The following is a 14033-nucleotide window of genomic DNA, read 5'->3' as shown; positions in this document are numbered from 1 at the left end:
TTAATTAGTTAGTAACTAGATATTTGAAGGGTGAAATCATTTCACATTTGTGGGCACAGAGTAGGGCTCAACTCTGCTAGAAAATAGTCCTAGGTACCTCCACAGCTATTTTCTTCCATTAGTGATAAAATATTATTTTAAACATATTAGAATGATGTTGGAGGAGAAAGAAAGGGAGCAGGAGGGGTTAAATGGGATGGATTATCTGGGTAAAAACATCGGCAGACCTGGCCATTTCTGTGCTACAGTATCCTATGTATCTCTTCAAATCAAAATTTCTTGTCACATATTAATAACTTCAGGAATAGACAGTACCAAAAGACTTACTCTCCAATTTCACTCTCTCAAACTCCATTTGCACTCTTCAAATGGCATGGTTGAGACCAGAAGTTTTCTGTTCTAATAACCCATGTTGATGAGCATTTGGTCTGACCGTACAGAAAAATGCATTTTACCAATATAAGTTGTCAAAATAATTGCTTTTATTTTTGGCCACAGATCACAAGTTTGATACAACTTCTCTGTGACACAACATAATATCTATAGAACTGAAACATCCTTCCAGCCCTTATAATATGAGATCATCAATACGGAACTGCCTACGCAGAGAGTGGCTTTTAAAAACTTAGTACAAGATGGACAAGACAGAACAGCAAGGCCCTAGCTTAGATTTAGGTTTGTGTGGAGTCTGTTGATTGCAGCTGGCTACAAGAGCTGCCCTGTAACAAGACAAGGCAGAAGAAAAAGAACTGAGCATGCTTCTTGCTCACTATTGTGATCTCTGCAGGAATTAGGTGTGAAGATGCTGGGATACAGAACACATGCTGTACCTCAGTTTAAACAATTTCTGTGATTCACTCCCTGTAATGTTACCTCCATTCAGAAAAATGGCATGGACGCCACAGATACGTTGTCCGGACTCATTAAATAGAAACATAAATGATAGAAATTCTATTGCTGCTGCTGTTCTAATAACATTTAAAGCACTCCATTAAATTATTTCCTGTGCTGTTTTCACACTGGCAGTTTAATATCTGCATTAAAACAGTGCAGAGAGGAATTCAATATGATTGTATTGGGATTTTTGTTGGTGAACACCAGTGTTTGAGGTTTCTAAACTTATATCAATGATTCACAAAATACTAGTGTCATACACTTCAAATCAAAATTAAGCTGTACAAAATCTAAAAAAAACGTATATTTATTATTTATCCATGTTATTTTATTAAGGAGATGTTATCAGCAGAAAAAATGAATCAGATGGAAGATTTTGTCCTTACTGTTCTAAAACTAATATTCACTAATGTCCCTCAGCTAAGGAAACCTGTCTGGCACACATGTGACTGCAGTCCCACAATATGTAGTTGACCCTAAATGTCCTCTCAAGTGGGCTCAAGGATGGACCTTGTCACACCCCAAGAATAAACTTTATTTTAAAAAAATGATGCATATCAGCAATGAATAAAACATAAACTTTCAGCTCTTGAAGCTTCAACTGAAGGACACTGCCTGTGGTGGGTGTTATCTCCACAGGTATACTTTAAGGTGGCACCAACAAACCAAGGCAATGCATCAATGGCATAAACATGTCACCTTTATAAATATAAAAGCTAAATACTGCAGATGCTGGAATTCTGAAACAAAAACAGAAAATGTTGGAAAAGCTCAGCAGATCTGGCGGCATCTAAGTGAGAGAGGAAGACAAAGTTAACGTTTTGAGTCCGTATGACCCCGAAGACTCTGGCTCTGAAGAAGGGTCATACGGAATTGAAACGTTAACTTTGTTTTTCTCTCTCCACAGATGCTGTCAGACCTGCTGAGCTTTTCTGTTTTTGTTTCACCTTTATAAATCCCTGCTTTAGTCTGTATATTTTCTAAAGTGGCTGCATTTTCTTAAGAGAAGCAGCACATCATGGAACTTGTTCCTGTGTCAGGAAATTTATTCTGTTTGTCAATGTTGCTTCCTGAATGTGCATCTGGGTTCCAGCAGAGACAGTCAGCCACATTTCCCACGGTTGCAAACTTGCTGGTCTTGGACCACTCCAGTAGTGTTCATTTTTAGCCCTGTTCAATTCAGAAAAATGATGAATGCAGTAACGGATCATATTTGTGTCCTACTGAAATACATTTTTCTTACCTGATAGCTCCTAAACATGAAGTAGAGCTGCAGGTTAAAAGTTTCAGGAATGGGGGGAACAAATATCACTAAAAAGCAAAATGCTGAAATGCTGGAAATCTGAAATAAAAACAGAAAATGCTGGAAATATTCAGCAAGTCTGGCAGCATCTGTGGAGAGAGGAGCAGAGCTAACGTTTCAAATCCAATAGGACTCTTCTTTGGATACTGTCATACCTGCTGAATTTTCCCAGCACTTTCTGTTTTTATTTTCGAACAAATATCACTACAACAACAAACATTGCCTGTCAATACTAGAAAGAATAACAATGTTCTTGTTGTTCATCCACCAGAAATGTGCTGAACAGTGCCTATATAGGAAACCTCCTGCATACATTCCTGCAGCACAGTTAGAATGATCTTTCTTTTAAACTCTAAGTTACATTTACAAAAGTGCAGTAGTCAGACCTAGTAATTGGATCGTACATTTAACTTCGAAATGTTTTGCACATATTTGACATTCCGTGAAGAATATATTTATTGCATATAGAAATGTAGTAGTATTTCTCAATTCATGCTCTAGTCCTGGGACATTAGGCCAGCACACAGCCATTTCAGGCTAAGCTGAAACATGTTCCACACAAGTCTTCCCTCTCTGCCGGCTGTGAGTCTCCGAGGAGAGAAATTTGAATAGCATCGCTTTCCATCTGAAACAGGCAGAGAAATTTCACTTGACCTGAAATTGACCCTCAGGGATCAGCTGCATGAAACCAGGTGGTTAGGTGGTTCATGCAGCTTACAGATTGGGGGGTTAGGAACTTTAGTCAGATCTGTATCCAACCTCTCAGCTGGCCCTGGAGGTGGGGAGCTGAAAAGTAGGGGGTTGGGGGAGGGAGGGGGAACGAGTGCTAACCAACAGCGGCCTGGAAAGTTTCTCTGCAATCGGGATAACTTTTGCACCTCAAGGCTTTCAAAATCTCTGCAATCTGTTTTCTTTGCTCGTCGGTTACCAATAAAGAGAAATAACTACAAGTAGAGATTTAGGGTGATATAGAGTTTGTAGAAGTCCCTCCCCAGCAGTGTTAGGAGTGTGGCTACTCTTATTGGTTCAGACTTGTTCAGGCAAGTCTGTTGCAATCTCAAAAGGCAGAATTTTGCCGTTAGCGAGCAGGAGGTGGGGCCCGCTCGCCGACGGGTAAAAGGATGCGGGATGACGTTAGGCGGAACCCCCGACGTCACCCCGTCCCATTTAAATTTTCAGGAAGGCGGGGGCACAGCAAGATCAGCTGCTGGCCTGCCGACCTGTCAATGGCCAATTGAGGCCATTGACTGGATCAATTATACAATTAAAGGACCTGCCCGTCCAGCCTTAAGGTTGGCGGGTTGGCTAGGAGCCCCGGTGGCAAATAGATCAAACATGAAACCTCATCCACCGGCAGGATAAGGTTTCATGTAGGGTTTTAACAAGTTTGATAAAGTTATTCTGTAAATTATGAACATGTCCCATGTCATGTGACATTGTCACATGAGGGGAACATGTTAGGGAATTTTCTTTTCTATTTTTCCTATTTTTCAAAGTGTAAACGAACTCCCTGAAGCAGCACTTAGCCTCAGGGAGATGTGTGCTGTTTTGTGCGCATGTGCGAAAGAGCGCACTCTCACTTTTGAGGAATCCCTGCCCGCGACAGGGAGCACATAGCGCTTCCTGCTGGACGTCACACTGGGCAGGCCTTTATTGGTCCGCCCACATAAAATGGCGGTGGGGCCCGCTTCTCCGGCGGGCATCGGCACCCCGCCCACTGGAGATTGGGTTGGGCCCACCCGCCCGACAGGCAGAAAATTCTGCCCATAGTTTTGCCACTGTAAATGAATAAACTGCCAATTCTGCCTGCTTTCACCGTTCATTTGGACTGGAGCAGCGATTGGAAAGTTTACAAGGTTTACCATGTTCACTCACCAGTATCTTCTTGCAGCCTTTGTTTGCTTTTCTTTTGTCCTTTTCTCAGCAACTTTTTTGTTTGCAGATTTGAACCTTTCTATTTGCCTAGGTTCTCAGTGCATTCTTTGCAGAATTTCCAGGGTTCAAAAATCTACTTTTTCTCCACTTTCTGACACCATGTTTCATGTATAAGGACAGCTTCTTCAGTATGTTCTCAGTGACAAGCTTTATTAAACTGATCAAAAATGGAAGCCTACAGTGAGTTTGCCTCATGCCACAGTTACATGACTATAGGAAGCTAGATGTGACACCCGACTGACTACATTTCAAGACCCAAACACCCATTTGTCAATCCATTTTGTTGTGGAGATGGTCACAGCACAAAATGGCTTGTAATTAGGAGATATTTCTATGATCCTTCCCCCACACAGATAGGGACTGCCACATACTACTGTAGCTCCAATCCTAATCTCCATTCTCTTCAACCTTGGCTTCATTGCTTGGGACACAGGATTATGGAATTTCCCTTTAAGCAACCAGTCTTATTCAGGGAGGGTAGAAGGATGTCTGGCATGTGAAATGGAGAATGGCTGTCAAGATAGCTTTCAGAGTTCAGATTAAATACATTATTGAGGCAGTCAAAGTGAGTTTAATGCTATAGTTGATTGTGCTTAACCTGACCTGGTTTGATACTCGTTGTCATAAAAGGGAGGTGTTCCATTCTTAAGTAGCAACCTCCTTGGCTTTAATGACTACAAAAATTCACCAAAAGAAGTGGCTGCATATTCCTTATGTCCTCCAATTCTAACCCGAGACTTAAATTGTATTATAAATAGTCTTTTTGTCATGTGACATAGTTTAAAATCAGAATAAATTTTAAATAATCCCTCATGAAAAGGCATGAAGGGGGCTACTTCCTACACTGGCTCAACACAGCTAAAGAAGTAGAAAACTCTACACATCATCTTTAAAATCTTTAAAAGGTGGCTGTAAGAACATTTATGTTGTAATATGTTCTCACCATTAAGTTTATGATTAAGTTTACAATATTCTAATTTTGGATAAGGATTAGTATTGGATCAGCTAAGAAATATATAAGATGCTCTCAGCATTTGGTTTATGATCATGGCTAATCTCATGAATATATCACAGCCTTGTAGTCATTGTCATTGTTTCTTTCCTCTATCTTAACTATGAAATGAGGTTGTCAGGTTTGTGCATTATTGCATAAACAATTATTTATGGAGATCATTTTTAAAAATTCATTCATGGGATATGGGCGTCGCTGGCTGGGCCAGCATTTATTGCCCATCCTTAATTGCCCTTGAGAAGTTGGTGGTGAACTTCCTTCTTGAACTGCCACAATCTTGTGGTGTAGATATGCCCACGGTGCTGTTAGGGAGGGAGTTCCAGGATTTTGGCCCAGTGACAGTGAAGGAATGGCGATCTATTTCCAAGTCAGGATGGTGAGTGGCTTGGATGGGAGATTACAGGTAATGCTGTCCACATGTGTTTGCTGCACTTGCCCTTCTAGGTGGTAGGGGTTGTGGATTTGGGAGGTGCTGTCTAAGGAGTCTTGGTGAGTTCCTGCAGTGCATCTTGTAGATGATACACACTGCTCCCACTGTTCATTGGTGGCAGAGGGAGTGAATGTTTGTGGAAGGGGTGCCAATCAAGCGGGCTGCGTTGTCCTAGATGGTGTCAAACTTCATGAGAGTTGTTGGAGCCGCACTCATCCAGGCAAGTGGAGGGTATTCCATCACACTCCTGACTTGTACCTTGTAGATGGTGGACAGGCTTTGGGGAGTCAGGAGGTGTGATACTTGCCACAGAATTCCTAGCCTCTGACCCACGCTTGTAGCCACAGTAGTTATGTGGCTGGTCCAATTCAGTTTCTAGTCAATGGTAACCCCCAGGATGTTGATAGTGGGAGAATTCAGTGGGTAATGCCATTGAATGTCAAGGGTGATGGTTAGATTCTCTCTTGTTCGAGATGGTCATTGCTTGGCACTTGTGTGGCAAGAATGTTACTTGCCACTTGTCTGCCCAAGTCTGGATATTGTCCAGGTCTTGCTGCACTTGGACATGGACTGCTTCAGTATCTGAAGAGATGCAAATGGTGCTGAACATTGTGCAATCTTCAGCGAACATCCCCACTTCTGACCTTACGATGGAAGGAAGGTCATTGATTAAGTGGCTAAAGATGATTGGGCCTAGGACACTACCCTGAGGAACTCCTGCAGTGATGCCTTGGAGCCGAGACGATTGACCTCCAACAACCACAACCATCTTCCTTTGTGCTAGGTATGATCCTGACCAGCGGAGAGTATTCCCCTGATTCCCATTGACTCCAGTTTTGCTAGGGCTCCTTGATGCCATACTTGGTCAAATGTGGCCTTGATGTCAAGGGCTGTCACTCTAACCAAACATCTGGAGTTCATCTCTTTTGTCCATGTTTGAACCAAGGCTGTAATGAGGTCAGGAACTGAGTGGCCCTGGCAGAACCCAAATGAGTGTCAGTGAACAAGTTATTATTAAGCAAGTTCTGCTTCATAGCACTTCATAGCACTGTTATTAAGCCCTTCCATCATTTTAGTGATGATCGAGAGTAGACTGATGGAGCGGTAATTGGCCAGGTTGGATGTCCTGCTTTTTGTGTACAGGACATACCTGGACAATTCATGCAACATCATGCAAAACACATGGGGCAGAGTCTTACTGCCTTTGTTTTTGGTGAAGCACAGACTATTTTTGGGTTGGGAACATGAATGTAGGATTGGCGGGCCTTCTCTCCTTTCTGGAAAATGACCAATTCAGAGCCTGCCTCCAGGCTGCCTGACCAATTAGGGAGGACAGTTTGTCAGAGGAAGGATTTCTGATTAAAGGGACCATGGCATGCTGCTGGGAAGCTCACCAGCATTTGGCACCCGCAGGAATGGTGAGGAGACTGAGGCAGGCTGGCCTCTTGGTCTCTCGATCTTACCTGGAGATCCAGCTGAGTTGCTGCAGTGAGATGAGCTCTTCTAAGGACAGGAGGAGGAGGACAGCCTCTCGAACCAAATAGGCATGGATGGAAGTGGCCAAGGAAGTGAGCAACAGTGGTGAGTGCCCTCCAACCTGGAGACGGTGCACAATGAGAATCCAGGACCTCAGCAGGGCATGGCAGGTGAGTGCGAATACACTTCACACTCTGCCTTGTTCAAAATTCTCCTGCACAGCACTCTTCACCTTACAACTTCACTTGTTCCTCTCCCTGCAGGCACCTCACATCCTCACTCTCGCACTCACCCTCAGCATATTGTCCTCCTGCACCCATGTCTGACAGTAACCCTCCAATAATATTGTCCTTCCCTCCTCTGCACACAAGCCTTTACAAACACTCACACCTCTCTACTTTCTCTCCTTGCAGAAGAGGAAACATAACTTGGCGAGCAGCAGGGACCAGGAGGGGGACACTCTAATGACAGACATGTTATCGGTTACTGGCAATACTTGCCCACCTGCTCCATTGAGAAGGAGGTCTTGCACCATGAGGATGAAGATGCCAGCAGCGACATGCCATGAGAGGCTGAGCCTCATGAAACACTGGTGCTCACAAACGTCAGGAAAGCTGGTCCTTTGCCTGTAGACCCTCTGTTGGAAGTCTCACCCATTTTCAGCTGGAATCTGTGAGTTGCTGCAACATGTTGCAGTCAAAAGGCCCCTGCTCTAGACCATCACCAGAGGGAGATGGTGTGGCTGCATAAGCTGTTCCCATGCCATTCTGAAGGCAGGCAGCAGGGGAGGAAAGTGCAGCTAAGGTGAGTGAGGTGCTGGTCAGGTGAAGTGCTTTCCAAGTACCTATCAAACAGTGATAGCACTTTCTTACAGGAGTGCTTTCAATAGCAGTCTCTCATCTGGCCATGGCTGGGGTTCTTCAGTGTAACCGATCAAAGCCTTTCTAGCTTGTCAGTTTCACTGAGAGGCTCCTTTCCATTGTGCTCTTCACTGTCTCCAGTGTAAGACTGCTCTCCTGCTGAGAATGAGGAAATCCATGCACAGAATCCTTCTTCACTCTCTGTTTCATGACTTTAATTACCTTCCCGTGTCAGCCGCTGGGGTTTTCACCCTCACTCCCTACCCAGCCCCAGGAAAGTTGGAAGGAGAAGGGAACGTATCAGGATTCCAGCCGATGTCATTTTCTGTAATTTTCTAGTCCTCTCATTCCTAAACCCACTTCCACCAGCCTGGGAAAGCACCCCCCAAGATGTCTGTAAATCTACACGGATGAATATTCAGTGCATTGCATCAACTGAACATACTAGAATACACTACAGCAAACACTTTTCTTGATGAAATGCTCCAAAAGGCTTACGACATTGTATTTACTATTAACATACTAACATTATTTTCATTGTACTGAAAATGTTAATAATACTGAAAGAATATTTAGTCAGCGGAGACAGGTTAATAAGGTGAATGATGATGTGGGTCTGAACACTTGGGCCTGAATTTTCCCACCTTAGGGTTTTTTACTGAAAGGGGACACCATTTGGGTTGTGAACTCAATTTTTTAAAATTCAGGATGTGGGTGTCGCTGGCTAGGCCAGCATTTATTGCCCATCTCCAATTGCCCTTGTTCAGAGGGCATTTAAGAGTCAACCACATTGCTGTGGCTCTGGAGTCACATGTAGGCCAGACCAGGTAAGGACAGCAGATTTCCTTCCCTAAAGGACATTAGTGAACCAGATGGGTTTTTACAATAATCGACAATAGTTTCATGGTCGTCATTCCAGATTGCCGGTACAATCTTCCAAGAGGTGTTCAATTAATTCCTGGGACTGCTGTCCAATTAGGGATGGCAGGTGGGTTGAGGAAGCGGGAAGGTGATTCAGCATGTACAGCTGGAAAGGTGTCCAGCAGCCTTCACTGTGTCTGCAGTGACAGTGCTGCTGAGGGGAATGGGACAAGAGAGGGCAGGCATAATGGAGGCACAAAACAGCAAAGGAAAAAACAGTGCTATCCATAACACTGGTTTCTGGGAGATAATCATGCTAATGCACGCCTCTGCCTGTGGGTCACCTCCATCTTGCTGATTTCCACCTTTCATATGCAGATTCCTTATTATTTTCCCGGCGCTCTGACCCCCCACTCTGTACTCTCCTCCTGTGAGTTGACCAGCTGCAGTCACTGTGGGAGTTCTGTGCGCCACTAGTAAAATTCCACTGCCCATGGCAAATGTCTGCTAAATTGCTTCATTGACAACGTCAACTGGCTTCCCACTGCTGCATGGCAGATTACTGTCACCACATAGAAGCTGTCTCCAGGAAAAGTGGGAAGAGGTGGGAATGCGTTGGCATTCCTTCAAATGTTATTTCCTGGGCCCTCCACCCCACCCCGCATCCAAATCCTAAATCTCCATTCATGTAGCTTCCAGAGTCCTGACCAGAACACAAAAAGGACAATTATGTCTATAGGCTGGGCTTTATTCAGCAGCCAGACTGTCTTTGAACCGATAACATAAACACACAGCAGAAACTTCTATCTTCAGCTGTACACCTGTACAAGATACATACCTGGGCACTTCATCTTTTGAAATTAATTCAGTCGAAGATTTGGGTTTTTGTGACTGGCATTTTTCAATCTTTCCTTTCCATCATTTGATATATTATTCACCAGAATCCTAAAAAAAAAGTTAAAGAATTCTAGAAGTGAGAACACAAAAACTATACATTAAATTTTTTAAGTTGGTAAAACAGTCAAATGCCAGAATATTGAAATGAGGGAGCATTTTGTAAAAGCTGTTGTTGCCTGCAGTTCTTTCTTTATCCACAGGGAGGGGTGAAGTAACCTGTTTTTAAAAGACTAATTTCACTCTTGTAAAAATTGGGTATAAAAGCTGTTAGGATGCAGTATAGAAAGGAAAAGCAAGGGGGAAATCGCACAAATATAATGAAACACGCTCAACTTTCCCTCCAGCTGAAATGCAGTAAGAGAAAATTCCACCTTAACACGACAAGAGCATGCATTTTTAAAAACTATTTCCTTTAAACTTGGTACTGTAACATCTTTCAGACTATAGCAACAGTCACAGCTAAAAGATATACAATTTCCTCTGACTCACTGCAAGCAAAGGCCAGGGAGACTTATAAAATATGTCAGCTAGTTTAATTATTATGCTATTTTAACTGCTGTATTTCAAAGGAGAAATGCATCTTCTTGTTGATCATAGAATCATAGAAAGTTTACAGCACAGAAAGAGGCCACTTGGCCCATTGTGTGTGTGCTGGCCAGAAAATGAACACCCAGCCTAATCCCACTTTCCAGCATTTGGTCTGTAGCTCTGCAGGTACACAACCAGACACCTTGTAAATGCATTGAGCGTTTCTGCCCATACTACCTTTTCAAGCAGTGAATTCTAGACCCCCACAACCCTTTGGGTGATAAAAATCTTTCCTGATCTCCCCTCTAATCATTACACAAATCTATGCCCCCTAGTCACTGACCTCTCTGCTAAAGTAAATTGGCCCTTCCCACCCATTCTATCCAGGCCCCTCATAATTTTATACATCTCGTGTAATAAAGTGGGCAGTAGTCACTGCTGAACTATGTCGCATTCCCAAATTAAATTCAACTCTGTGCCTTGCAGCGCTAAAGGAACTAGAAGTAAACCAGGTGGAGGAGGAAATATTTACTTGAATCTCAATTGGTAATGCACAAGTCTAATCAGCTGAGTGCTTCTTATACTAATCTTCCAGAGTTTATAGCACTTGTGTCATGGCAGCAGCTGCTGTGGTAGGGAGAGTGAAGTTTGCAGGGGTGTTTATCACCTGCACTCTACTGCCACACTATTTTGGACTGGTGAAGAGGAAGTAGCACTCATTTCAGTTTCTGAAGAAGCAGAGGATTTGCCTGGAGCTGCAGATGTAACTCCTCTCTCTTTTTAAATCATTTTCTCCTCCTCTCTATGGATGCTACTTCAGATTTCAAAACATGTAATATTTTCTGATCTCCTGTGTTCTGTCTTGTAGGAAGGCTATTCGTTCAGCACTTCAGGTTGTTAAGGTCAGTGAGCTGGAAGCTGTTTGGATCCTGGGTGATGTGCCATTGCTTCTATCTTTTTCTTTATGCTTGTCCCCATCTTTACTGTTCGGAGAAGTCCTTGAAGGAGACCTGCCAAGTCTTTGGGGCTTATTTGAGCTCTTCATTGGAGTGCATTCATTGGAGTTGTCAGTGACTGTAAGGTCCTCACTATCATTGCTATGGCCAGTTTCATTCTTTTCACTCTTATTGGATGGATTTGACCGTTTGTGGCTAAGCTTTTGTTTCGCCGCTGATGTCCCATTGCTGTTGTCGTTTACTCTTTTCTGCCCTTTTTCCATATTCTCAGCCTCTTGTACTATAATGCTGCTGTTCGAGCTTGTACTGGCATTAAACCCATAGGCGGATTCACTCTCAATCCTTCCCGTGATTCTCCAGCAACACTGTCCACTTCAATAGCAATGTCACTTTCACTTTTCACGGTACGAAGCTCATCCTGATGAAGCAGCGTTGTGGAAGCTATTGGCAAAACCTGCTGCACTGAACCAGACACAATAGCTATAACTGATTCAGGAGAATTGGGTCCAGAGTATCCAGCATATACATCTGCACTGCTATTTTTCACTTTTTCATCAAAGTCATCTCAAACCTATCTCATGATAAGCTAAAGCTTCAGGTCCAATTGCAGGCATAATATCTTCATCAGTTTTTCAATGAAATATCCTCTTCAGGGTTCTAAACAGAGAGCTTCCAATTCCTACTTCACACACCTATCTGTCACAATAAAGGAGCAGCTTCACCATTTTCAAGTCTTAACCTTTCAACAGTTTTAGATTCTTCACAATTGTCTGCAAAGTACTCCATTTTCTCAATACCTTCACTTTTTACAGTTTGCATTTTTTCTTCACTTTCTATCTGAAATTTTTTATCAGGTGTTAACTTCTCTGGAGGTTTTCTTTTTCCTGGCTTCTTCTCATCATTTGTAAGTTCATTTGACAAGCCAGTAACTATTACTGGAACTGCTTTCTTCAGGAAAACTGAGGACAGGTAGCTTCTTGACCTCTAAGCTTTCCAATTTTTCCTTGTCTTCTCTGTTTTCACTAACTATGTGATTAGCAGGGACAAATCCCGTGTCCTACTCCTCTTTCCTATGCCCTTTGCAGACTTGTCTACGATCTCTTTCCGTATACTTTCAGCTTGAGTTACCATTTTCTAGTTATTATCAGTTTGTTCTATACTTTCTACATTTTGATTTACAGATGTGGTTTTCAAATTATCTTCATATGGTAATTCTCTCAGTTCTTGCCTTCAATTATCTTTTGAGTTTTTCCCCCTCAGGTTTATCTTGATCTAAAGTCTTTGATTTGTCTGATGAAATTTCTACTCCACTTTCATCTGAGGAACTGGTGGACCCATTTGGTGCTTTGCCTGGTGTGCCTTCGAGGAAGACCTTCCACTCCATTGAGAAGGGGTGAAGAATCAGATGTATTATTCTGCAAACTCCTGGTTCTACTTTTCGCCTCATGACCTGGAGTTTTGGATAAAAGTACATTGTAAATGTGCAGTTCCAGTTTGTGGAGGGTTCAGACTAGGGCCATGTTTTGATTTATTTTATTTATCATTGTCTTCCTTTTCATGATCTTGTTTATTCTTTCATTTTCTTCTATGTTCCCCTTTTGGTGCACCTCTTTCTGAAGGCCAGAGAATTCTATCACCTTTTACCCATTCGTCATACCTTGTATTCCAACCATAGTAATATACTAAATAGACAACCTCTCCATCACCAATTTCAGAATTTCTAATATTGGCTTCATAGATTTTCTGATTCTTTCCATGCCCATATTTTACTTTAATCTTGGTTCCAGAAGGGTAATATTCAAATTCATCATCACCCTTCTCCTCCTTTTCTTCTTCCTCGTCCTCTTTATTTTCATTCTCTTCCTTTTTTGTTTATCCTCATGGTCCTCTTTCGTGTCTTCATCACATGCTTCCTCTTGCTCAGAATCTTTTTTAGACTCTTCTTTCTTATTCTTCTCTGCTTTGCTTTTGGGTGTGGACACATTTTTTCTGTTGTCTTGTGTCAGTGTCTTCCCCTTGTTTCCTGGAGTCCTCCTTAACTTCTTTATTTTATTTGTTAATTTCTCCACTCACCTTTTCTTTCTTTAATTCTTTGACTTCTTTTTTGGCAGCTTTTGCTTTTCTCCTCCGACCTCGCAGGGATCTCAGTTCTTTTTCCTCTTTGGCATTTTCAGTGTTATCGCTTTTCCCATCATCTAAAGTGTTAGGTGCTTTCTTTGGATCACATGCCCTATTCTCTTCATCCTTCTCCATTGCTTTTCCTATAGATTCCATGTAGTGAAGCAAGGATCAACTGTATGACAGTATTCCTCAAAGCCTAAAAAGTACTTCTTATAAACAGTTTTTACATTGTAAGAGGCAGCAGAGTTCAGAATTGGAATGCCAAGATCCAAGTATTTATTTCCACACAGAACTACAGATACACAGGACTGACATTTCAGAGCAGAAATCGACTGGCTTTAAAAATAGGAATGTAGCAACAGAGTTAGCTATTTATCCCATTGAGCCTGTGCTGTGCCACTCAATGAAATCATGACTGATGTGCGACCTTACTCCATGTACTCGCCTTTGCTCCATATCGTTTAATATCTTTAGTTAACAAAATCTATTAATCTCAGTTTTAAAATTAACAATTAGTCAAGGATCAATTATCGTTTGTGGAAGAGTGTTCCAAACTTCTACCGCGCTTTGCATGAAGTGTTTCCAAATTTTACTTCTGAAGAGTCTGTATCTAATATTTTGACCATGCCCCTAGGCCTAGACATCCTAGCCTGGATCATCTGTGAAGCGGCAATCATTGTCAAATTGTTGCTCTGTTCAAACTTTTCCACGCCTGGACGCTGCTCTGCATTTCTTGCTGGGTTTTCCGAGCCCAGCTTCT

At 42.4% G+C, this 14033-nt stretch overlaps 1 protein-coding gene across 3 annotated transcripts in view; it reads right to left on the bottom strand.

Moving 5' to 3' along the window:
- Positions 1 to 460: 460 nt before the first annotated feature.
- LOC121280093 (protein NLRC3-like) overlaps positions 461 to 14033 on the bottom strand; it is a 39769-nt gene continuing 26196 nt past the window's right edge. For 2 of the 3 annotated variants that reach the window (XM_041191719.1, XM_041191721.1), the window contains 2 exons: positions 9610 to 9716; positions 461 to 2064 (listed from right to left, as the gene is read on the bottom strand). In XM_041191719.1, coding sequence (XP_041047653.1) covers positions 9632 to 9716 — 85 coding nt within the window. In that variant the 3' untranslated portion in view covers positions 461 to 2064; positions 9610 to 9631. Of the gene's footprint in view, positions 2065 to 4072; positions 4290 to 9609; positions 9717 to 14033 lie in introns of all 3 variants that reach the window. The other variant, XR_005943536.1, reaches the window with a different exon arrangement.

The sequence above is a fragment of the Carcharodon carcharias genome, chromosome 7 (genome assembly GCF_017639515.1).
Source record: "Carcharodon carcharias isolate sCarCar2 chromosome 7, sCarCar2.pri, whole genome shotgun sequence".
In the NCBI taxonomy this organism is placed as follows: Eukaryota; Metazoa; Chordata; class Chondrichthyes; order Lamniformes; family Lamnidae; genus Carcharodon; species Carcharodon carcharias.
Note: the sequence above shows the minus strand (reverse complement) of the source record. Positions and strands in the feature narration are given on the sequence as shown.